This window comes from Colossoma macropomum, unplaced genomic scaffold (assembly GCF_904425465.1).
Source record: "Colossoma macropomum unplaced genomic scaffold, Colossoma_macropomum, whole genome shotgun sequence".
NCBI classification, from domain to species: Eukaryota; Metazoa; Chordata; class Actinopteri; order Characiformes; family Serrasalmidae; genus Colossoma; species Colossoma macropomum.
This window is the reverse complement of record NW_023494789.1, coordinates 12,829,917-12,857,284: the sequence shown is the minus strand read 5'-3', so window position 1 is coordinate 12,857,284 and position 27,368 is coordinate 12,829,917. Positions and strand designations below refer to the sequence as shown.

Genomic DNA, 27,368 nt, shown 5'->3' with positions numbered 1-27,368 from the left:
GCATAGCAAGAGAAATGCTGAGATAGAAAGTAAATAGTAAATGAGGAATGAGAAAGAAAGAAAGAGAAAATAAAAAGTAAAGAGAGGGAGAAAGAGAGAAAAAAAGAGGAGAGAGAGAGAGAGTGAGAGAGAGAGATAAAGATCAAAAGGGAATTGGGTTTATCAGTAATGATCTGGTCAGCAGGCCAGTCACAATTATTATGTAATCGCTATTATTTGATACGATCGCAATTATTCAAGCTGACTGTAATCACTTTCCACAGTTGTTAGAGTTCAGTCATAGCAGAATGTGAATTGGATGCACTGGGATTAGGCAAATAAATGTAAATAAAAGAAAGCAGCAAATGCATTCATTGTGAAATGTCTAATGTGGTGCATGTTTAGAAGACAGCACAAGTAATGTTTATTTATTTGTTAGCTACATAACTTTTTCCTATGTTATTAGCATGCATGTTAGCAGAATGAGTGTTTTTTGTTTACATTTTCACTGTCAAGAGCAACATGGCTAATAAGTTAATTTGGCCAATTTAGCAATTATTTATGTCAATTAGTCATCAGCTAAAATTTCATGAAATTTACTGGTCAGTGTCATCTGCCTCGAATTACTCTTCTCTGCACGTGTGCTGCGCTTTCGCACCTTCTGCTGCTAAAGTGTGTATGTGTGATATCTGCGTGCTGCGTACGCATGTGTGTCTGTGTACATGTGGGCGGTGCATGTGAATGGCAGGGACTAAAAATAGTGCGCCTGCAAGTCAGGGCTTCAGGCACTTATAAGCTTTACACATCTATATTCAGCATTAATTTTCACTCCACAGGTACACCGAAGGATTCATTTCCTCTGTGAGCTGTAAAATAGCCTTCTGAAAGTGTAGTAAGTCATTAATATACAAGGAATACGGCACAGCAATATGAATCTGAACAGGTCTTTGTGTAACTAGAGTATGTAACTGAGCCCATCAAGGGCTGAAGGTGCTTGTTTGAGCTCTCCACAACCTGATTTTAATAATGAGTTCTCTTCTTAAAAAAAGAAAGAAAAAAAGAGAGCTAATTTGTGTAGAAAGATGACTTTGTGAAAGATTGAAATACAGTAAATACCAGATACATATAAAAAGTATGTGACTGAATGACTTGCGTTAACCTTGTAGAAATCTTGACAGACTGACTGATGTTGAGCTGATGTGATGTTACTGCCGAACAGTATGAAAATACACATTACGCCAGCAGGGTACACTTATGCCAACTGCTACCCTGCTAGTATCAATTTACTGTTAGCATTTTCAGCCTTTAATAAACCTCTGGGTGTGAAAAAACACTGCTAAGCATTTCGATCTACATGTATTGGGTCATCGGCTTTTAGAGCAAACTGCTGGTCACGTCCAGCACCACTTAAAAACATTCTCAAAGAACGCCACTTTGCTGTTTCATCCTTTGCATAAAAACACAAACCAATCAACGTTCCTGTGTGGTCGTTTACTCATTCTCTCTACTCTTGACCCTGTGCGCTTAGGAAGAGCTAATTAGCTACTATTAGTATCTATGGTGAGGCTGCATCACAGGGACTTCACTTTGGTGGATTGATATTCAGCACAGCTCTCCTCTATGGTCTGGAAAGACCCGGCAATTGAGGTTTTCAGAATGTAAAGAGGCTCTTAATCGCAAACTGTGGGAGTACTCGCACTGTCGGCATGGCCTCTATTCAGAACGATTCACGCACACTCAGAGCCAGCTCTCAGAGAGAGATAGCATAAAAGGACCATTGTACAGGGTTAGGAAATAGTCGTAATAAAGCTAAACAGAAGCATTCTCTAAGCAAGGATTTGGATCCCTTAAAACTTCATTCAGCTGTGTAAAATGTCAGAAAACTGAGCCTGTTTAAAGAAACTGACTGCCTGAGATCGTTTGTTGCTCTAAATGCAATTTATTTGTGTATCACAGACTAATTAATTAATGGCTAAAGTCAATTAACTTCCTTAAAGTATTAAGAGCAAATAGTGCTGCTTGCCATTTACTGTGCAGTGAATCATATAATTACTGAGATATGAACCATAATGCTGCATTGGGTCCAGATGTTGTGCAGAATGTGTGGGAGCTGGATTAGGAGAGAGATGACATGCAGTATTCAAAGGCTGAGACACAGAAGCATTGCGTTAAGTTTAACAACGAAGTTCAGTGCTCAGTGGAAGGCGTGGATTTGGCTAAATCAAAATTAAAATCAGCAACTGTCACTCAGACAGCAGACTGTTCTCACCTGGGAGCAATATGTAAATATATTAAGAAATAATTATTAAAAAAAAAAAAAACAAAACTGAAAGCTGACAATCTTTACACTTTTCAGACGTTTTAAGGCTTTCTTGTCTGCAGAGATACTTTTCTGGTCATTTTTTTTCCTTGAAACAGTGATGGTGCAAGTTCAAAACTAGAAGACTGAGCGATGAGAGTGAGAAATGAGTAAGAGAAAAAATGAGTTTCTCTTCAAACCCAAAAGGAAGACAGGCTGACAGTAGGTGCAAAACCACATGAAACCAGAGACACAGCGCGCTAGCAGTTTGCTCACATCTATTTCCATTGAGGTCAGCAGACAGGCAGTGCGCGGGTTCTTCAGTTCTGCTTGTGGCCTTAAAGTGTACTAATGACAAGCAAAACCATCATAGTGTCCACACAAACTGTGCAGAAAGGATGCGACCTTGCACTGAACCTACGCATGAGACATTTACGTACACAAAACTGCACGCACCACTTGTTTGGCCACTACTATTTATATTCCGCTCTGTGAGGCTGACTGTAGTTTTGTAGTGTGTATTAATAAATTATTAGTTTTAGGGATGAAAGGGACCAGTTTCAAAGGTCTAATCTTTGTCTTTAACATCTGAGGTTTTCTTTTGTGTGTGATCCTAAAATCTGCAATGTATTTCAAGAATGTAAGTCAGCATTTAATTGGCTGTTTTGAAATTAGAGTTTTTACAGTGAATGTAAACACAGTATTAAAATGTACTGATCACTCCCATTTTGTCCACATATATGAAGACTAACTTAAAAAACTGCCAGTTTTGAATCCACTGTGCTTATGTAAACACATTTACATACATCTGCCAATTCAGACTACAGCAATTTTGCTCCACGAATTCATGCTGCAATTATAAGGGGTAGAAGAGAAATGACTTCTTTCAGGCAGAATAATAAAAATGGCCTGATAAAGGAAAAGAGGTGGTGGAAATGGTCATGTAACATTAAATTATCATTGTTTTTGGTCAATAAACCCATACAAATTTCATAACTTAAGATAAAAAACAAGAAAAATGTTGCTATGGGCCCTAGTGTTAACTACTAAATTAAACCCTGATCTGTGTAACAGTGCAAACACATACTCAATGGTTCTCAGTGCTTATGGTAGCGTGCAGAGAAATTGAGTCAAATAGTCATACAAAGGAAACGAAGAGTACAATACATATTTTTAACTTCACTGTAGCTCATTAGAACTAAAACAATGCTAGTTCCATCAAAAACGAACATTCTAGAGCACATTCAAATATCTGACTTCTGGCACAGGCCAGTGGTGACTGCCGTAGCCAAACTTTGCAATGTTGCACAGCTGGCCAACATTATGACAGCTCGGACCAGAGCCAGTGACAAATGATTATCACCTCAATGACTCACTCTGGTCTATACCAAGCCACTGGCACACTGCCATACCTGACCGATAACACACAGTCAAGACACGAGAGACTGGTCATTCCCTGCCCACAAATGCATGCTGTCTTTCATAACTGTTGTTGGGTTAGACAGGCTTTACAGAACTTTGGTAAAATCCTCATTCAACTTAATGAGAAACTGTTGATTGATAAAATGCATTTAGAGTGTGCTATTAATTTCAAATGAATGTCAGTATAGACTGGGTGAAGTTTTTTTTGGTTGTAGCATGGTGTAAATTCGTTGCTGTTTCCATCTCCACATTACAAAGTGACTATAATTACAGATACTATCAATACAGATAGATCAATTCTCTATGCCCTATGACAGTTTGAGAGTGCTAGTTTAAAATAAATCAACAATACCGCAGAAACAAGAATAAATGTGTCACATGGCTTAAATTATCATCACCCTTTCTATGAATTACAAATAAGCCAAGAAGAACAGTGACAGTGACAATAGATGAAGGAGACAGGGTAGTTTTAAAGTAGATCAGTTTAGTTTTCTAAGGAGATATAGGAGTGCCAAGTTAAACCTGACTCTAGATCAGACAAACTTTGTTAATACAGTCCATAATATACTACTGTTCACAAATGTCTCTTGTACTTAGAGGGTGTTTATATTGAGACAGAAAGTTCTTCGAAGAAGCTGCTTCTCTGTCACAGGATTCCAACACAACGGCTTCATTCACTGTAGGCTATTTCTGTATTTCTGTCTCTCTCTCTCTCTCTCTCTCTCTCTCTCTCTCTCTCTCCCTTCCTCCTAGCCTCATTACTACTGAACTCTGACAGCACTGTCAGCCAGTCCACTTGACTTTTCCTTCTTTTTTCTACTTACTCTGTCCACTGGTCTGATTTTTTACAGTAATCAACACCTTACAGTTACACTGCATTGTATCAGCAGGACCATCTTGTTCTGCTTTTGTCCTCGTTTGACCAGGGAAGTGACCCACCTCTGCAGAACTCCAGAGAGCACGGAGGCAGGCAGGCCCCGGAGGGCAAGGCTCGGCATGGAAAAACTCATTACATAACAGACCAAATTATATATTTATTGAATATTCTCAAGTCTAAAATGTCTCTGGCAGTGCATTAGACAGACAGATTCCTGTCCTGCTCCTTCTCCCTCTCTTCTGATCAACCTTCCCTGTCTAACTGCCTCTTTCGTCTTTCCACCCACTCTCTCTCTCTCTCTCTCTCCTACTTTCCATCTTCCTCTAGCCCCTCTACGCCTTTCTCCACTTCCTTGCTTTCTTGTGTTTTCCCTCTCTTCCTGCTATTTTCCTCTGTAACAGAAAAATGTCAGCAAACACCAGCCAGGCTTAATGAGAACTGCTACAGGTTTAGAAGCAGTGAGGAATGTGTGAGAACGTGAGTCTGTGTGAGTGCTCGGGTTCAGGCGTTTTCCGTTACAATTAAAGCGAGGTCAGCGTGCCAAGGCTATTTATAGCCAGGATGGAGAGCAGTGACTGACTGCTATCACAAGGTGGCCGTACCAGTCACAAGACCTCAGATGGATGTGACCTTTTTTTCCTTCTCCACTCACTTTCCCTACAAACACCTGGGCTAAATCCAAAACAGCACTCTACAAGATATACACTGCACTGCTTATGGTTATATATGACCCAAGAGCATATGACCACGACTAGAAGTGGGTTACCTGTAATTCAATATGCAGTTGTGAAAGACAGTAATTCACCTCTCAAATTTATCAATGCACTACTTTCAGCTGAAGGCTGTTTTTCAATAGCTCTCATGTAGTTTACTTTTAATAGGCTTAGTTATATCAATGTTTTCACTCAGACAGAAGTCTTACTGTGCATGTTAAATAGAAGATACTTTTCCTGAGACCCTGTTTTATGTAGGTTTCCCGATCCATGGAAAATAAAACACAGAAAACAGACAATATATCATCACCACGCTTAAATCGAATCTCATTTTTCAGCTATTCTAACTACTTAATTAAAGAAATTAAAGAATTTAAAAAATCAAAACTACTTTGATAGTTACATTTACACATTTTATCTCCCATCTTATCCACATATGGGGCAAAAAACATTTTGTGGATAAGGTTAAAGTTGTTCAAAGGACAGCTGGACAGAAATGCAGAAAATGTATCTGAATTTATATTGTGATAGTGTTATTTACTACTGAAAAAAATCAGCTAGCTCTGAGCATCAGGCTCAGCCAGGCATTTTGTGACACATAATTTCCATCGACATAAAAACGGCCTCATCTGCTTCGGGCTGTGCGCTCAGGCCAAATCCGGTCTACCATAAAACAGCATTATTGTCCCTCATATTCCACTGCTTTTACTGACCCTGATCTGAGAGAAAAAAACAACAGTGCTTAATTAAGCAGCTATGATTATCGACTGAGCGAGGAAACAGTGCTGAAAGGACTTATAACAAAGTGATCCTGAAATACATCACAATATTTTACATATAAAATGTATTTTTAAGATCTATTATTATATTTTACTCATTTGTAAAGAGAGATGGAAAGATTGAGTGACTGCATTGATGATATTTAACCAAACACAAAAGTGCCTTCACTTTGTGCTGGGTGATTTACTCTCTGCACACTGATGCTGGTGACACACAATATTATGTTTAGTTTTAATCACAGTGACAAGTTTGCTTGCATTTGCATTCTCTCCTTTTCATTGCCATCACTGAGGTTTGCTAAAACACCTGAAGTAGAAGAAGCTGTCCTCACCATCTAGCGTTGCACCAGCAGGGCTGAACGGTCCAGGGAAAATATCTTTTTTGTGATTTTTCTGACCAATATTGAGATTGTAATTCAAATTCCATTATTCCCAATAAATAAAACTCTAGGCCTTTTCTTTTACTAAGAAGATGAGCACAACCTTTTGTTAGTCATTTTGTGAGACCTAAATGCTGTTTTGTATTGTGCTACAATGTCAGTCTGTGAAATCTGCATTATTAAGATAGATTTCTCCACTTATCACTTGTCAACATAATTTTGAGTAATGTGGGACATAATTAAAACTGCAGCTCCTTCGAATTTCATATTGCAATTTCGATACAATAACAATGAATTGTTCGACCATATGCACCAGCTCTAGTGTTGGATGTTGCATTTTACATTAGCATTAGCATTAGTTCATCTGAAGAGGTAGCCTCTGTCCTCAAGCCTCCTCATTTAATGTGTAAATATACCAGCCAGAAGTTAAAAGCGTTCCTTGTTCTGATTAATGTTGACACTGTTTCCACAATCCTTTCTTTGCTCTATAGAGGCCACATTCATAGTTTGTCGATTGTCAGACTCATGTCTGTGTTGATGTTGGATAAAATACACACAGAAGAACGTACAATGCAGGCTCTGCAAAAGAGGTGAAACACAAGCAATTCTTTTGCTTACTAACTACTGATGGGAGCTAAAAACACAAGTACAAGACACTATTTAATGGTTCAGTTTAATGCTTCAATGTCTCCATTGTTCAGTGTTATACACTCCTGAAAATGTAATATTATATTTTGATTGCTCTTTGATTGCTGTTCTTGAGTAACGATTTCTCATTTAAGCTGCAATGAAAAAGAAAACACTTTTACTGGTATACCATATGGTGATGTTACATTTCGACCATACTGCCCAGCCCACTTTGTGAGCTGACAGCAGACAAATTTTAAATGTGAAAAGTGTTGACAGGCAAAGCAAGTATGTGATGCTGAATGCATGTAACGCACATACCACAAGTTGTAGATTCATTTACTTTCCATCTAACTCACATGTCTCTATCTCACACACACAATGCTGGAACCAGAGTCATATGCTCTGCCAAATTCCCTTTCCAGTCCCTGCATAAAAGAAAGGATACTATGTTTGCGTCACAGGAGGTGTTGGGCCAACGTCACAGCAAAATGAGACGTGTTTGGCAGGGCAACAACATGCAGAACTGTAATGGAGGGAAGTGGCAGAGAGGTTAACTGCAGCCTCACATTCCCCACATGCCAATATTCCTCCATTTAAGGATGCAGAAAGATAGAGCGAAAGGAGTATGAACTAGTGCTGTCATGATAAAAAACAATAATGGTTATGCTTTGTATTACCTTTAATCATGTAAAGTAGTTTAAAGTGCTTCAATTAGGTCAAAAAACAAATAAAACAATAAAATCATAGAGTCATGAAGGACAGTAAAGAATAATAATAATAAAATATAAAGAGTAATAAAAGTAGTTCTAAAATTTAATAAGAATAAAAATGTAGTAAGGATAAAAATAAACATGTAAAACATAAGCAAATAAAACAAAGTGCAGCAGTAATGACAATAAAATGTAAGCAAAAACAAGGGTTCAAGAAAAATAATGTTTATAAAAGTATGTCTTACTTCCTTATTCCCTCTCTCCCTCCCAATTTATTGACTAAAGTTAATCTGAAATCAATACTGACCTTTTTTCCCTTGTTAGTAAATTTCCCTGGTCAGATTAAGAACAATTCATCATTTTATATCATTCAAAGACAAAATTCTTGTTTTCCCATAAAAATGTAATGCAATGTAATGCTGCATAAATTAAAATGTAATAACTTTCGTCTGCTTCTAAAATGACGATTTCTGATTACATCACCGTACACTAGCATGCAGAGAAAACAGTATCAAGTTTACTTCCCCTCCCACCACCCCTGGCTATCATGGAGAGAACACACTCAGCCAGCTCAGAGAATACGTCACGGTATGGAAAGAGAGCTTTATGACTTCAGATTCATGCTATCAAAAAAAAAAATGCAGCGATTAAAATGTATCTTCTTGATGACTCAACAGTGATAAATGAGAAACAAAGAGTGTAAGAGGGAGAAAGTGTAGGCAAGAAGGACAGAAATAGGGAAGCGGACAGGAGAGAAAAGGAGAGAGAATTGGGGAAGGGAGGGACAGAGTGAAAGAGAGGGAATAGGAAGAGAGGGGACAGTAGGAATTAGAGAGGGAGGAGGGTGTCCTGACAAAAATAAACTGGACTCTGCTAGGTCTCCCCTCGACGTCACAAAACACAAGGTCCATCTTTACAGTGCTGTGGACATGGGAAAAGGGGGGGGGGGTGACTGCACATGCTCAGAGAGAAAACGTGTCATGGAAACATGCGAGGCCACAGGTGAGCTGGACAAGATGCCAAAGGGCTGAGAGTGAGAGAGAGAGATAGAGAGAGAGGAAACGTGTGACAGGAAGAGAAAAAACAAGAAAAGAGTGAGAGAGAAAAGCACAAAGAACAGGACATAACGAGAGAAAAGAGCTGATGAAAAAGTCAGAGAAAGACATAGAGAAAAAGAGAGCTGTGAGATAAAAAAGAGAGATAAAGATGAAAGAGAGAGTGAGTCACAGTGAAGGCAGAAAGAGAGGCAGAAAAAGTGCCAGAGAGACAAAGAGATGAAAAAGAGAAAGATATAGGGGCAGAGAGAAAGAGGAGAGAAAGAAAGAGAGAAAAAAGAGAGAGGGCGAAAAGCAACAGAAAGATACAGAGATAAAGACAACAAGTAAAGAGAGGTAGAGAGAAAGAGAGGGAGAGAAAGAAAGAGAGGTGTGAAAATAACTGTGAGAAAGACAGAAAAAGAAAAAGAGAGGAAAGACAGAAAGAAAGAGAAGAAAGAGAGAAAAAGTAATGAAGTAATGTATCTGGTGTTCCTGTTCCTCCCAGCTGAACAGGAAAGATCATATAATCTTTCAGGAACCTTTAGGAAAACTAATATAAAGCTTTGAATAGAGATACATAGATATTATTGTTTTCAGACAGAGCACAAATACGATTACATATTTTTTACTACTCAATACTGAGTCTGATACCATACTGAGTAACCTACTTAGAACTAAGTAGTTATTACTGTAAAAGAGTGCGATGTATCTTAAAAATGTAATCGTTAAAATCTAGCTAATTTTAAATGGTGCACGTTAGCTAGCCAAGCTAACATTAGTTAGCTTGGATCGAGTAGTGTTGCAGAAGAACAGTGAATTTTGTTTCACATCAGAAAAACGCAAAACAGATGTAAGTAAAGTACGTTTTATAGTTTTGATCCTCATCTGTCTCTTTCAACATTAGCCTCCGTAGCACAGTGATAGCAGGAAACACATCAGAGGCTAACGCATCTAAGGAACTCACTTGTGGAGTTTTACGTCTTGTTGAGTCTTTTCTTTGGCTGGTTGAGCTGTAGCTGAATGTCCTCCAAAGCCAGACACACACTGGGTGATTTTAGAAATGTTGTTTGTTGACTCATGCTGTAAGTTTGAATAGGTCATCATGTACGGACAAAGTCTACGATTTACATAGTCACACTGCTTCGTCAATGCTACATGAAACGCAGCCTCTACAGACAGCACTGTCCACGAACATTTATAAATAAAGCTGTTGCGTTCAAAATAACATGCTGCGCACCGAGTACTGAAAACTGAACAGCACTGCTAACACTGTGCACTGAAGCTAGACCAGGCGAAGATGGACACAGTAGGACCATTCGGTCTTCAGCCTATTTTACAAAAACAATCACCATATTAACGTTCAAACCTTGTAATTCTATTCAGGAAAACAAAGTAACATCAGCATAGACGTACTTTGATAGGAAATGTCGACTTTCTCGCCTCTGTTTCGGTAGCCTACGTGTCTAAACCCGTATTGAGGAAGCAGCTGTGATTGTGTTTGTGTGTGTTTAAAAATAGGCTAAAATCGCACAGCGCATGCCTGGCAGGAATTTGCCAAGGCGGAATGTTTAAAGTGATCAACGGCTTTGTGTCCGACTGCCACGAAGTCAGTAATGCTCCTCTGTGTGAGCAGAGCCTCCTTCACTGCCAGCTTGAGTCATATGTTTATTAGTGCGGCAGTGTACGCTCTACTTATATCACATGGTATCAACGGGTATCGGAAATTGGTATCAACAAATTTTAATGAGTACAAGTAAATGAGCACAGTACTGGGCCGATACTCGATACCAGTATTAGTATCAATGCATCTCTAGCTGTCAATAAAATTTCTTGGTCAGAGGGCACAGGGTTTATTACTACAGCAAAATGTACTGGTTGAAGTTATCTTTTCAAACTGATCTGGAATCAGCTTTACCGGTGAGCAAAAGAGGGAACGAGCCATGTACAGGACCAAAATTAATTTAATGTCTCACACTGAGCTGCAAGTCTGTGCCAAACCGTTTAAACGAATGCTTTAACGTTCTTCTGAGTGAATGAAAGCTTCTGTCAACATGTTGTGTGCTTATCATGTAATTGCCATTTGGTGACAGCCAGTGCTTTTCCAAGAACATGCTTTCAATGGGACGAGATATTTATGAGGATACACTAGCCAGTGTCTTAGCAAGAATGTTGTCACTCAGCGACTGTAACCATGGGAATGTTCGTTGGCTCTATTTGTGTTAACAATAGAGATTGGGTTTGCTTTATTTGCTGTAGAAGCTTTGCTGGCTTTTGTTTTATGTTGGTGCCCATCAACAGCTTTATCTCCTCCCCTCTTACTGTAATATAAAATTTGTACGGTAGCTACTGAATAATGGGAACCTGGAGCTGTGATGGATTGTGAATTCACAGAGAATGCATTAGGGGTGGGAATCACGATTTGACTTTGATTGAGGCTGCCAAGATACATTTATAAAACCATGTATGTCATTATGCTTCAACCACCTAATAGTTTAAACTAAAACCCATTCTTAACTGCTCTTTTTGTTCTTTACATCACACAGTATAAAATGTAGCCTACAGCATTCGATTAAAAACACTTTATGTACAAACCCATTCGAAAATTGGGATACAGTGTTTTGCGCTTCAATGGTGAATCTTTCAGGAGAAAATCGTCAGTGCGTCTAAGAATTGATTATTTTTCACACTCCAAGAATGCACAATCACTATCCAGTGAAGCAGACTGGAATAGACTGGAATGAACTGGAACTGAGCAGGATGGAACAAAATGCCACAAAACATCCGAGCTTCAATAATGTGCAAATTGCACTGATGCATTCCTCAATTCCTATCATCAGTTTGTCAGTTACTGCTATCACTGCATAACAAGAAAGCTACATAAGCGGTTTTGATAATATGGAAAACAGCTTAAACTTTCTCGTCCTTACAAAATAAATGTAAAAATTATACATAAACAACAATTAATAAACAGATAATGTCTTCTGATAAGCTACAGCTATTTATTCATTAACACAAAACTCGATTCACCAAATGGTCCATAAGCTCATTAACCACAGGCTAATCTTTATGTTCATCTCTGAAACACACACACGCATCTGACCACGGAAGGCTAGTCTGGATCAATGCCGAAAATCAACACAATGATTTCAGTGCCTGTGGCTACACGCCGTGAACCTGCTGAGTTTAAACAGCAACGTCAATTCTCAGTTAAGGTCTCAGGTTACTGAGCTAAAGGCAGCACAGACGAAAACCAAACAGAAAGATAAGAAGACCAACATTCACAAACTAAAGCCAGATATTATTGTTTCAGAGACCAATGAAGACCTGTCTCCCTCTTGGGAAAATAACTGTGACTCCAGCAATGTTCTTATGGAGTGCAAATACACTCTCATCCAAGAAAACTTGCTTTTGGAACATGAGTGTACAGTCCCCAATTAGGCTTTTACAATCAATTTAGCCTCAAAAAGCTTGCATAACTTCTTAACAACAAAAGCAATTCATAAAATCCAAATGATGTTAGAGCCAATGCCATAAGATACTTCTGTCCAATTTAAACCTTTTTTGTATGATGCAAATTGGGTACAAACACTTCTGCACAGTACAGCATGCAGAAAGCAACTCTTCCATGCTTAAAGGACACTCCAAAATCCTCTACAGTGTACTTCTCTACAGTATACTGATCTATCTGAAACTAACCAAACGTCTGATGTAATACTAAAGACAGAAAGCACTCAAATCTCAACTTCTTTTGAATGAACTCAAAGCTTTTTAACGAACTGAAAGTCTTCCACTTTCTAGCCTCTCAGACTGAAACAGAAAACATGTGTGGCCCAGAGGAGGATGGATTCCCCTTCTGAGTCTTGGTTCCTCTCAGGGTTTCTTCTTCATGCTCTTATTGAGTTTCCCTCGTGAGTCTTGGTTTCTTCCTCATGTTCTTGGGTAGTTTTTTTTCTGATACTGTTTCGGCGACGCTCATTAGGGGGCTACTGGGACAATGGCTGCTGTATAACGTGTTATACAAATGAAAAAATAACTGACCTGAATTGTCGAAGACACACTGCAGACCTGAGCCACAGAGTGTACGAGATACTATTCACCTTTTCTCTCCGTCCATCCATTAACAATCACGGAATGAGAATGCTTTGGTTTGGGGTTCAGCTCTTCTATCCATATAAAACATATCCACATTTGTAAGAGAAAATCTCAGGTCAGCTTTCTTACACTCCTTGATATATTATTAATCCTTGTGGGAAGGAATTATTATTGGAAACACTTGAAAACCAAAACCCACTGTGTCCAGATAAAATTAGATTTACTGTTTTCTTCTTTACTGCATCTTGCCATCAGCTCATGATCATTTCCTGAAATGGCGTGTCAAATAATGCATGTGGACCTAATTGGAACCAAAAAGCTTGAGCGAAACGTTTGACTCTAAAGAAATGTTTCACAGGAAAAAATAAAAAACACACATCAGATGTGTGGGACAATGTCAGATTTGACAGTCTGTCCAAACGCAGCCTGTAAAAAGTCTGATAAATTAGAGATGAGCATTAGAGTATTTTCAGTGCTCATACCCACAATACATGCTCATACCCACATCTGCTGCCCATACGTGACTGATGATGATGAGGGTGACTGTGAGACTGTAGTAGAACCGTAGTTCCTCAATGACAATTATGTGACTCCGATTTCAAGATTAAATGAGTGTTACTTATTTATGCATAAGTTTACTATATTTGTATCAATACAAATATATTATGGAAGTGAACTGAAATTCCTAATCAAAAATCAATACAAATGGCCAAAGAGCCGGTCCAATGCCAGGATAGCAGTTCTCTATAACATCTCTCTCTCTCTCTCTCCCTCTCTCACACACACACACACACACACACACACACACACACACACATAGTATCAATACCTCCTCTTGCTGTACAGTGTGTACTACACTACTTTAACCCCACATCAATGCTACATTTAGACAAACAAGATTTGTTCTCCTCATATCCGGATCCACATCCATTACCTCATCATTTAACCACCTTTTGAAGCACAGTGTTTGTGTACACAGACTGTTGGGTTAGTGCCGTCAAAGAGGAAACAGCCATCCGCTGATCCAGTACTACAGAGTGGATGTGGGCATTGGAGAATTACAAAAATATCTTCTCCCAGAACAGATCATAACCTCCATAAACAAAATCGGGCCACGTTTGGACAGTGCGCTGTGGTGCTTAGATCAGATTTGCTTTTTTTTCCATGACTGAGTTTAGTCATCTGTGGATTTAGTTATTAGCCTGTGATTCAGAGGTAAACAAATGTAGCATAGATCTGAATCGAAAAATATTTGATTTTCCTCATTGTCTAAATGAAGCCTCAGTGTAACCTAAGAGATGAGCTTAGTTAACTGCTGCACTTTGGCCTTAAATATATCTCTTGTGAATTAAAAAATACAAACTAACTACATTTGAGAACTAAAAAATGTCTCCATAATCCAGGAGCCACCTCTAAACTTAGTACAATAAACGTTCCCCTTTTACCTGTTTTTAGTCTTTAAAACGTTAGACCCCACATCACAGACTTTCTCAGCCTGAGAGCACAGTTAGGATTATACTGCTATTACATAAGGCAGTAATTGCTAAATGAGTCAGTAAGCAGCCAAGTCGTCTCGCTGGTACTGAGTGAATGACGTACTCATGAGGAACTGGAAGAGTGCAGAATTCACACTTCAGTGAGGGCTTTGTTTAGTGAGCTGCACTCTTTCATTCATTGTGTGAAGGCTCTCGTGTTGTTGTGAACAGGCACACAGCAATATGACAGAGATGGAGATTTCCTCAATTAGTTTGACAGTGCTGCTAATCCAGACTGGCCTAAAATTAGTATTCTGTACTAAACTACTAAAATTATTTACCAAGAATGAGAGTTTACCAACAATGAAGGTAAAAAACAATGATATATGACCGGTTTCCTTACCGAAACTCCTAATCAAAAAATGGCTTACATCAGGCCTCAGGGAGTATAGCTTAAAATTAGCGACCTGGATAACACTGCCGCATTTCAATTTGATTAATAGGCATTGTCCCTGATACATAAACACTACAAAGCAAAATGAAAACAGACCTCAGATCAATGCAAAAGGCCAACACCTTATGAGCATGAATCAGTGCCCTAATCGTCCTGCATGACACATTTCAGTGTTTCCTGCTCTAGCACACCTGACTCAAATCATCAGCTCATTCCTAAATCCTTCAATCGGTTAAAACGGGTGTGTTAAAACAGTAAGACACTGAAATTTGCAATGTAGAGTTATTCCAGGATCGCAACTGGATATTATAAAGGAAGTGGGAGGAACATCCTCAAGCAGGATGACTTGCCTTGTCTCCACCTAACAGACGTCTGACCTTCTGCACCTCTGACCTCTTGGAGCGCCAAAGCTTCCTTCTCTCTCGTAGCAGAAAAAACAGCTGTGAGAGCTATTTTCCTCCCAGAGAACTATTTTTGCTAAGCTTGCTGTTAGCTAGCTAAATTATCCCATTCATATCCAGTCAATAAAGAGTGTAGTATTAACAGTACATGCGAGGTACTTCGATCTCAAACCAATTTACATTGCATTTCTTTAATGTATCAGGCCATTTTATCTACGGCTTCAGCCTGATAGGTCAAGATCTGAGGGCAAAGTGTCAAGAGTTTTATTACAGCTACAGTCATATTCACACACACTGCGTTATTACATTTGTAAGTTCTTTCACATAGATTTATTATGTTTCTAATACATTCCTTTGGGAATTTTTTTGTCTCTGCACTTGTGTTTTAAAGGTCAAAACCATTGATTAAGGAGGTCTGTCTGCCCTTTTATATCTAGTGCTGGTGCAGCCTCATAACGAAGGATCTAATTTCCTTTCATAGGAGCAAGAACAGTGACTCAACAAATTTGTTTTGCCAATCAAAACTTTGTTATTACATTTATTTACTTGTTTGAGCTTTGGTAGAGACTTGAATATCTTTCACGTGGCTAAAGCCAACAGGTCTATATTGATCCAGACTTTAAAAAACAACACCAGAGTCCTTGGCTGAACCTCCATCTCCCGTCTAACAGCCCCTGCGTGCAGTGATGTGGCTGTAGAGCCCCCTCAATTTTTCCACCACTGAACGCCAACACTGAGATCCACTTTTCAAACAGCTCAAACAGTGCATAAAACAGGAAGATGTGTTTACCATCAAACAGAAAGTTTTCCACCATCATAAACAGACAGACGGGCCACTGGCTCATCTGATCAGATGTCTAGTCATCATTTTAAACAGTGCAGAGCAGCACTCAGCTACAGGCCATGGGGTATGAAAAGCAAATATTTATTTAGCAAAATCAGAGACAGAGAACGTATCTGCAGGCTGTGGTTTTGCTACACACTAAGCACATGATACACAAATGGTAACGCAAGCCGGAGCTATAAAATAACCACTGTATGCACAGGAGGCCACTAGTCTAAGAGCAGTCATTTATATTCTAACTGGGAAAAAAGGTCTGTTTGCAGGACAAATTTCAAGCCATTACTCAAAGGAAAAAACACAACTGCTTCACAGAAATACTGCTGATGAAAGTTAATTGAGACAAATTAGAATCATCATAGAAGTGAGATCAAACTAACAGAGCCCACTTACTGTTAGCATGTTCCTTTATAGAAAAAGTAAAGAATAAAGGGTGGTGGCAGAGCAGTGGTCAGGGTGGTCAGGGAACTTGGCTAAAAACCATGAAGGTGTGGTAACTAGTCCAGCTAATAATACACTGTTAATGCTATTGTGCCCTTGAACAAAGCTCTTAATTCCCTGATGAGTATTGGCACACTGGTGTGTTTAGAACATCACATTTGACCCTTTGACAAACTCTAAGTAGCCGCTGTCTACATAGGCAGCTGTCTAAGTAGGCAGCGTTCCAACCGTCATCTACCCTTATAAGATAGATAAATGAGACGCTCTAGTTAGACAGCAGTGACGTTGCCGCTTGTTCCCGCCCACTGCACGAGACCGGCGTTTACTTACCTCAGCCGTCAAAATCACATTTAGCCAACATGGATCTGCTCTGGCGGTTAATATAGCGATTTTAATTTTATTTGCTCTGAATGAAACAGCAAAATAGACAATAGTTGTGGTCAAAGGCGGAAAGTATAGGCTATTTGTGCACCTTTATGACTAGAAAACAGATAAATACCCCAGAAAATCAGAATAACTTACATTTGAAGATGACGTCGCTGCTTGGTGAAGCCCGCCATCTCCAAACAAAAGTTGCGCGGCGCTGCATCGTGGGATTGCCTCAGCGGCTGAGGAAACATCCGATGCTCTCTTGATATTTGGCCAAAATGAAGTACCTCAGTAGGCAGCATATTTGAGATATCTAAGAATTGGGAAAGGCTTCTTGTTGGGAGCGTGCATATCGTGGTGTAAAATACTGTCTATGTAGAGAGCTCACTAGGTTTTGAGACACACCCAATGAGTTCATATATTATGGAACAATAGTTGTCTAATACATTCTAGAACCACAGTAAAAAATTCTAGAACCACACATTCCAGAACACTCACTCGTCAAGTTTATTACTTAGCTCCTCCAGAGGCCTTCGTCACTAATGCAGGTCTGACCTCATGAGTAGATATTTTGCCAAAAGGATTTTCCGTTGTAGCATTATAAAGGTGCAGTAAGTAACACGTTCCATTATCATTTACAGCTAAATCAATAGGACTGACCATTACTTGGAGGTCCTGAGTTCACCACATTACACAGTCACGTGCAGCAGAGGCTCAGCAGCCTTGATCCTGGGAAACGCCATTTGCCATTTTAGAATGACTGCCCTGGACGCCACAGAACGAAGGCTAATATCCCATTTCAGTTATAAGACTGATCACATGCTCAGCAGTTGTCAATGCACAATTATTAATAGTGAAATGAAAACGTAGCTCAATGATTTGTTTTGGGTTTAAGCATAGATCAGTAATTTCTCTGGCTGTAATTGGTTAACTAGGCAAAGTCAGTACAAAGTCTTATTTAATTTGCTTGGCTTTAGCTTGAGGTCACGAGGTAAAAACATCTGGAAACCTCCACATTAAAATATAAAAGGCAAAAGCTTATCTTAGATCTGTTCATTTACTCTAAAAAGGTTGAAATGGAGTGCATGACCCCAGATCTTTGGCCTTTGTGTCGTCTCATGAAGCCAGATTTTCTTGCGCATCAAAGACTGCTGTTCAACCAGACAAAACTAGCCTGCCTGTATTTGAGAAGGGCAGCTTTGAAGTTGGCCCCAGTGAACACACCTTCTAAAGAAACTCTTAAGAATCTGTGCAAACATCACAAAAAAACATAATGAAAGCACACTGTGCACACACATATACCAAAGAGATTGAAACCAGTATGATGGAACATTACCAGCAATAACAATTAAACCTATTAAACAAATCAGTATCAGTTGAACTTATTATGCACTATCCATTTTAATTGTAAGGAATTCAATTAGTTTCAGTCCAACATATGTATACACCTACTTACAAAGCATCTGGAGCATGTTGAAAATACTGTATAGAATGCAGAAAATGTTGTCCTGGTGTACTGTATTTAACAAAGTGTCTGCAAGCATCTTCAAGATAACTTAATACATTAACAACTCTTATTTATTCCACTTTAGATATAATTTAAGACCAAATCTGCAGTGATGACATACCAATTATAAAACCACTCTTCAAAGTAACACTGATATCTCCATGTCTCTGAGCAGGCTAGCTCAACAGCAGGTAAGCCTGTAAAACAACAACTGTCCATATCTTTAAAATTTAAGACCTTGTAAATCTGAATTTAATTTTATTTGTAGACCTATGATTTGTAAAATGTAATTTTAGAAAAATTAAGACACCGATATGGGAATTATGGGCCAATGCCTATATCCAATATTTTTCATGTATATTTTCTGATGCCGATACACAAAGATTTATAAAATGTAGAACTAGGGGCTAAACCCACCTGAATTAGCATTGCAGAGAAATATAGCATTTATTTATGTAGAGCTACAAATGCAGACATTTTTGCACATTAGCATAGTGTCACCTAAAGATCCTGCTCTTCCAGAATACATTACATCTCCCTATACCGATATGATTCTGATACAACTATGCATCCCTACTTTTTAAGTATCTGCAGACATCCAAACAGTACTCATACAACAAAGAGTGGTTCCACATTAACCAATGATCTGTTTTCTCAGCCCAAGATTAAGCTTAACCATTCCAAGAGTTTCTGTCTAAATGTAATGGAAAAACAGGCCTCATATCAGCAGAAAAAAAGGCAATGATTCCCAGAATGATGGAGCATATGGACCATGGAGTATGGCGTAAGACTGGGAACAGGAGTACAGGAGTTTAGCTGAGCTGCACTCACACGTGCATGGACACCGACACACACAAATACACAAAGGCATTCATATGATGACAGTCAGGCTCCGGAAAGGGTGTGGGGAGATGTGAGCAAAAAGCCCTGCAGATACTGTAGTCATTCTCTTGAGAGGACAAAACACATAGCAGGCCAAAATGTGACGTACACATTCTGACTTCCCCTCACAGAGCACAGAGTTCACTTCTGAGAGAGAGAGACAGAGATATGAAGGAGTGTGTGTCGTCCTCCCCTAGGTCAGCTGTCCTCACCGCTGGCCTGCACATGCAGCAGCTGCCTCTTACGCAAACTGTCAGCTTTGGCATGTTAAAGTGAGTAAGTCACGGATACTCACAAACATGCGTATGCACACAAACCCTTGCACGCATACACACACACGCAATCACACTCTTAAGTCAAAAGAGATTTTTGTTCCTCCCTGCAGCCAGCATGAACAACACAACTAAGAAAAAAAGTAGAGAGAGGGAGTAGGAAAAAAAGACAGGAATGAGAGGAAGGACAAATGGTTCACAGCATTCCATCGTTGTTTTTTTATTATTATTATAATTATTCATCAGCTCCTGCTGACGTCAAAGGAGGCCACACGAGCAGGACAGCGGGTTCCAGCTGCTTTGGGGAACGGGGCTGAGAGTCTGGCAGCTGCTTAGCATCGATGACGTAGGGTGAGCGTGTAGAGAAGGAAGCAGGAAGCGTCTGTTTGAAGAGCGAACAGCTCAAATTAATCAGGAATTACATTCCTGTTCTCTAAGGTCAGCAAAAGCTAAAACAGACCGGATCGACTTAATCCACTCAGTTTATCATAAAAGCCTCTCCTGTACAGGACCTCTCAAAGCTTTCCTTGCCAAACTGTCTCCCTGTTTTCACATACACACATGTACACACTAGGGCTGTCAGAAAGACTCAGAAATTAAAATGGATTTTTTTTCTTTTTTTTTTTAAACTGGCACATTGTTGTGTTATCAATGGCTAAAGAACTGTTGGGTGTTTGCAAATCTTGCAACATATTTAAAAGCTCTAGTTAAACCAAAAAACAGGTTGCTGTTTTGCTGATTCATGGTCAGGTCTGGCACCCGAGTCTGACAGGGCCCAACAAAATGTCATGGTTCGGGCCGGTTTCAAAACGATTTCTCGTGTACAGCATGGGCTCAGATTTGTGTTCTAATGAGTGATTTTTATGTAGCAGATTTGTTTTTATTTGAGAGAATATGAATACATAAATTTTGCACACTCACACATTCCCTCTCTTTCTCTCTCTACCCTTGTTGAGATCATTCAAAGTATATTAAGCATTTGTGCATGTAGCAGCAGTGAGAGAAATTTAGTGCAGCGGGGCTAAGTTAAGTAATGTACACACTGTTCTCTGACAGGTACGATCGGCAATTCCACAAAAACAGACTGATAAAAAATACTGTTAGTGTATCACATACAGAGGCGGGCATTATGGCAAAAATATCATATGACAATACTTCAAAATACACAATAAAATGGTAAAATACTAATTTATTCCAGCATGACTTAATTGTTGAACAACTGAAGCACCTGGTGCACAATGCTCTGTAAAACCATATCTGTAATAATCCATGTGTGTTTCTGCATGCAAGCGGGTTTGTGGTGGGTTCAGGCTTCAACTTCATGCCCGTGCAGACCACTACTAACTAACTGGCCTGTAATATACTAGGAGGGCTAGTTTTTAACATTCAAATGCGTATTTTATACATTAGAAGGAAAATAATTTAAAGATTTAACTGCTCTAATCAACAAACTTGTTCATTCTCCTATTTGTATCACTGTACACATCCAAGGGGAAAGCTCAGGAAAATAAACTGAAATAAACATTAAGAGCACGGGGGGCTACATAATACATAATACTGCTGATACACTGAATCCATTTCCAGACAGCTGATATATACAGTTAATGCATACATACAGGCAAGATAATGTGAACACTGGTGAGAAGGCAATGTTTTGAAAGGCTCTTATCGATTCTGCCCTAATGACTTTCTGAGAGACAAACACACACTTACACAGACTCGTTCAGACACACACACTCACAGCCGTCCAATATCTTGAGTATAACGTAAGCAGTGATGGGTTCTCTGGCAGATAAAGTTCTTAGTGTGTACGTACAGAGAGAGAGAGAGAGAGGGAGAGAGAGATTGGAATGACAACAAAAAGAGGATGCTCTGTCAAGATTTATTCAGTCTTTTGTTGCAGCTTCACTGTGTACTGTAAATGGATTTTGTGCAAGAGATTTAAATTTACTTTCTTCCAAAGAGTTCTAGACAATCAATGTTGGCTTTGTGCTCTTATTTTCTTTGGTGCTGGACAATGCATGAATGTCAAGCATAAACATGAATTATTTACCGTAATTACCTTAATTTCCAGAAAAATTTCCATGGGAAACTGAGTAGCAAGAGTTTGATTGGTCACATGCACCTCTTTTCAGCAAACTGCGATATTAAGATTTATTAGAAGAAAATGGCTGACCAGTATTTAAAAGCTAGACCCCCTGAGGGTGCTCTGGTTTTGGCTACTACCTCCTGGAATACAAGGAGGGGGTGAAGGAATCTTCTGGTGCCTGTCACACTTCACAACATCCCCCAAAGGAGAAAAAAACCCACGGCTCTGTTAATTTCACTAATATATACACCTCTATGGTTTCTGTCATGCAGAGAACGTGGACATGAAACCGATGACAAAATGATTTACAGATATAAACAAGAAAATGCATGGACTTGGCAGATTTCAGGGGAGATTATAATTATAATAAACTTTTTAACATATAATGCTTAATGTAATTTGTCCTTTTACCATCCAAATAACAAAGGAGCATCTGTTATTATTTTTGCACACATTACTATTTGCAGAGATTCTGTCGTGTTTCTGTGTACAGCACGGTGTCCAGCTCCTGCATGTCAGTAAGGCACGTGGCACGTATTGGCCAAGAACATGTAGTCCTTCTTTTTTTGCCTTTCTCCAGCCAAGCTGAGGTATCACTTCTATTGCTGAGTAAATGTATCTTCTAAAACAGATTTCAAGGGGCCCTAATGCTTGCAAGTAGGGATGCACAATGATATCGGAATCATATTGGTATTGGCAGATATTTACTTAAACAATTGACATCAGACAGATGTTTATATTTGACCAATATTTCAAACAGATACATAGGAGATGGTTAGCTACTGAGCTAAAATATCAGCATTTTATTCATTTTACTGAATTACTCAATGCAACCATCTACAAATAAATGCAGCATTTCTCTGTAATGCTAATCCAAGTAGATGCATTCCTAATTTCTACACTTTATAAATGTTTATACATGGGCATCAGTATTGGTATCGACAGATATGTACATTAAAAATACTGTATATCAGCATGGGCCCACGTTTTTCATATCAGTGCACCCCTACTTGCAAGTACACTCTGTAGTGTCACTGCTCTTCACTCTTGTGATTTTATCACTATAGAAGCCCACAGCCTGACAGAACCCATGGCTACAGAGGCCAAAAAATGAAGCAACTCAGAGGAACACTCAGGCAGACAGATCATTATACTCAGTAAACAAACACACAGTGCACCACACACATGCAATATGTTGCCCAACAGGGCAAATATGCCTTGAAAATCTGTGTAAATGCAGTACTGTGCATACACACACACACATCTTTTTATCCTGCGTGTATTATGTGTCTGGTGTTATAATGCACAGCTCCATGACAACCACAATGCAGTTTTATGCACTTATTCCCTCACTCAGTCAGACATACACTCTTTCTCCCTCTACTTATGTACTAAGAGCTCTAGTGGATGGACAGAGTCTCTCATAATGCTGCGCAATGCAGCATGTTCTCCAAACTGCGAGGCGCATTGGGCTGGCATGAGAGCAGTGGCAGACTGAGCTCCAATCAGTGCCCTTATTACAGAAACCCACCAAGGTATGAGTGGACCTCTAAGAAGGACACATGGCTCTTTATACATGAAGGGCAAGTGAGTTTGCATGAAAGCACTGCAGTACAAAGATTAACCCTTGTGTGGTGTTCATGTTTTTGTTAGTGGGTCTGGTGGATCCACCGCATCATTGTTTTTTTTAAATCTATACGGCCATAACAATTTATGTAAAAATACCAGATGTTTAAAATATCACAAGTGCCCAGCGTAGGGTTCTCTTTTAGCAGCTGTAGCCAGTCAGCAGCCTGTCCATGTTGTCCACCCTCACACACATGCATACATATACAAACACACACACTAACAGCACGCCATGTAGGAGGAGAACAGAGTGACGGGACACAGCACCTCCACACTTTTACTTCCTGCAGGTTCACCCCAACACCACATGTCTAATATAAATGTGTGGGGTGCGTACAGTGTGAAGTCACTGAAAATGTGTTGTTTTATACGTTCTTCACAGAAAATGAACAAAGGCCAAGGAATCTGAGGTTGAAACTATTAATAAATCGCATCATTTTTTCTTTTGGTAAACACTGAAAGTGGGTCCCACAGACCCAAACACCACATAAGGGTTTATGTAAGCTTACTGTCTCTTCAAAAGACCTTAGCACTTAACACATTAATGTCATCTGAAATGTTGAATTTCCTTTGGTCTATATGTTCTCTGAGTTTGTGTGAGCACAAATAAGAAAAAATTAAGTAAATGTTAGAAATTCATCTCAAGGTCTATCTACAAAATTTCACTGTAAAGAAGAACAAGTTCTGTGGCATTTTCCCTTAACATTACTAAATTTGGTTGTTTGACATTTAGGGTTCGAAGTAGTTGATATTCAAGTCAACAACCCCTTGATGAGATTTGTAGAATGTGCGGCTTCAGAATTCCCAGACGAATTGTACAATGTAACTGGCTATTATAATAAGAACTGAATAACCACTGTGGAATCACAAACAGAACCTTCAGTTAGCTTGCATTCCACTGACAATGGTGTGATCATTCTGAAGTGTACTCTTACAGAAAGCAAACTATTCAATAAAGCAGAGGAAAGCAACGTGTTACGGTGCTTAAAGCAGATCACGGAGCAGTTCAGACCCTTTTGCATGTCTTTGCATGCTTACTGACCCTCTTTAACAATAGATCATTGAATCTCATAGCTCAAAAGACTACAATTCATCTCCCACCCATTTTTTAAAATTCACAGCTATTCAACTTGCTTTTTTTTAATCCCCCACACACCGCTTAGGGGTGACAGGGTGGCTTGTGCACATTTCAGCCCATAGCAGTAATGAAGTTCTGCAGGGTGCATGAAATTTAACAGATTCTTGGTTTCAGTTTAGAATTGTGGAAAACTGCTGAACTGTGAATAAAACTCAAGGACAGTTGGTCCTGAGACTGCAGAGAGCAGACAGAGGAACAGCTGGTTAAACAGTGATTGAGGCTAACAGAGGCCAAAGGATGAGATTAATCTGGCCAGAAGACGAAACAGTACAGACCGCAGATCAATTTCTCTGAATCAATTTTCCTGAAAGACCACACGCAGTCACACAGAAGATCTGAAGAAGAATGATTCTCATTTCAAATCCTAAAACAGTAGCTGATGCATTATGAGCGAGGAATACACTTTGCTACTGAGTATGTGTTCATGAAACATAATAGTCCTTTCTTCCATACAGAATAGCAGGAAACTGCAATGTATCTTGAAAAAAGACATCACTACATAAATTCTAACAAAAGAAATCTTACTGCGCATGACATGACCGCAAGCGCCTTATCATCTCTCTGGGTATATTATGGCATTACAAACATAATCTATGCTGTAAATGAGAACATTTTCTTACTAAGCCATCAAAGATTTACGTTATGGCCTACGAAAGTGGTTTTCAACTGCAGTCCTGGGGACTCACTGTTCAGTTTCAACTCTTTTTTGCCCCAACACACCTGACCAGCTCATCAGTACTTATCAATGTGTTGGGTGTGGAGAATACCCAAATCTGTGCAGGGAACTCTTTTGAAAATCACTGCCTTATGGCACCACTACAACAGTACTCAGGCCTAAAAGTACAAGTCACGCCTTTGGAGTTCTGGAAAGACGGGGTTATCCGTGCAATCTAGCAGAGTTGAATATGATTGGTTCCAACCTCCATCACCACTGCTAAAAGTGAGTGGCTAACAGTGGTAAAAGCTGCACAGTGTATTTATTTTCCTACGTTTAGATAGGGCTGGGCGATAAAACAATAACGATAATTATCGCAATATAACTTTTCCTCGATAGAGCGATACGACATGTTCGATGAATGTTCGATATAATACACCATTCTCACACTCCCACGTTCTAGCGAAAGCCTTGGTGGCGCTTTCTGCTGCAAGGAAAGCGACACTACTCTGCTGTCACCAGAAGAGGGAGCACTTCCGAGTTTTTCTACATGATTAGAGAGGGAGGGGGCCACGAGTAAGATGAGTCTTTAGCAACGGCTGAAACACGTTATACATTCCCTGTTTGAGTGGAGCGACCGGCGATCTGTTCTCCTGTGACCGAGTGTGAGTGACGAGGTCAGTGGTGTAACGATACTGTCCTACAGTGAACTTACCTCTTTCCTAACATCCTAACCAGCTTTAGCAGTGTTAAATCGCAATCACACTCCTCACAACTAAAGCGCTGTTACAGCACTCGGACAGTCATATTTAAGTATTAGTGCATTCCCAAGCAACGAAAGTGAAAGAAAGAAATGGGTTCATGTAAATTACAGCCCTAATTTAAACGAAAGTAAACTGAGGAAGCTGTGAGGCATTGGAGAGCGGGAGAGCGCTATCTTTCCAGGCTAGCTGTTTTTAGCAGCTGGCTAACTTGAAGCAGCGCTCCGTCACTCCACAACACGGAGAACTGATGATACTGTGGATCAAACACGACACAAAAGCACCGCTTTCAGTTTAAACGTACCTAAAAAGAGGACTCTGTTTGTCTGGTGTTAGATATTTTGCGGTTCACCACTTAAACTACTACGATAGTATAGAGAAGTCCTTTCGTCGCTAGCTGGTGTCTGAATCATGTGATACTGTAATTTGTAGCGGGGTAGCCTAGCGCTCGTCACCGGCTAAACATAATCTGTTTTCTTTCTTAAATTATGACTATTACAAAATAGCCATGCTTTTCCAGCTGGTAAAAACAGCTCACCAGACACTTTTTCCCACTCTCCCATGGCAGATTTGTGAAATGTTCCACTGTTTGGCGCGTGTTTGACGTGTTCCGACCATAAAGGATAGTTTAAAACAGCAATTAACCAACCAGGAGCAAAAATCAGCCTTCAAACTTGAAAGAAATAATGATTTGACATTTATCGCAGTATGTATCGATATCAAACGATATGAATTTTGTTTATCTTGATAACATTTTTGCCCATATCGCCCAGCTCTACGTTTAGAGTTATTAGCAAAAACTCTAGACTAAAAGCAATAATGTTGGATACATTCTGGTTATATGGGTACAGGAGATGTGCTTGAGTCACTGAGACATTTCTCAGCTGTTGGTTAAAGTATCTCATTTAAGCTATGTTATTTTCTATTCATCACCTCTGGTAAGGCTTTCAATCTTCAAAATGTTGCTGCTAAACGTTTACAAATGTTTGGAGTTTTTTAAGCTTCCCCAGGCTATACCAGCAAAGCCCTCCAAACTACTCCAAAACCCAGAGTGATAGTAGTGCTTCCCACTTTCAGACAGCTGCGATCTTCTTCCCATCTGCTCTGCTCCCCAATTACCAGAGCTACAAGGACGCCTTTTTCTGGCAGTGAAAAAATCATCACAAATTTGATTTGTCTGAAAAAATGTTAATGTGACCTCTTTTGGCCTGGGAAATGGAGAAATGTGGTTTTATACAAAGACATTCACATTGAAGACTTTCCATACTACATTAAAAATACCTCCAGCCTCTGCCTCTCGACTGATATTAATGTCTGCTTTGCACTAACATGTATGAAAGGGTCTGAAGCAGTAGAAGCCTGTGGAATTGGGCAACATCTCGTCTCAGCGTCTTTCTGTCCACCTGCAGAGGTATATGGACTGTCTGATATTTACTGTATGCTCAGATGGCCATAACAATCAGAACTCTGTCAGTGAAACTCTGATTATCTATCCACTCGTCCATGAGTGCGTTTACATCCACTTAATCTGATCACTTT

The 27,368-nt window shown here is 39.5% G+C and overlaps 1 protein-coding gene across 5 annotated transcripts in view; it reads right to left on the bottom strand.

The window, feature by feature from the left end:
• LOC118807933 (cytoplasmic phosphatidylinositol transfer protein 1-like) overlaps positions 1 to 27,368 on the bottom strand; it is a 71,792-nt gene that overhangs the window by 28,882 nt on the left and 15,542 nt on the right. Inside the window, exon 1 of one of the 5 annotated variants that reach the window (XM_036570122.1) lies at positions 12,865 to 19,652. The exons of 3 other annotated variants lie outside the window; for them this stretch is intronic. In XM_036570122.1, the coding sequence (XP_036426015.1) occupies positions 12,865 to 12,944 (80 nt within the window). In that variant the 5' untranslated portion in view covers positions 12,945 to 19,652. Of the gene's footprint in view, positions 1 to 12,864; positions 19,653 to 27,368 lie in introns of those variants that run through there. One more of the 5 variants, XM_036570127.1, reaches the window with a different exon arrangement.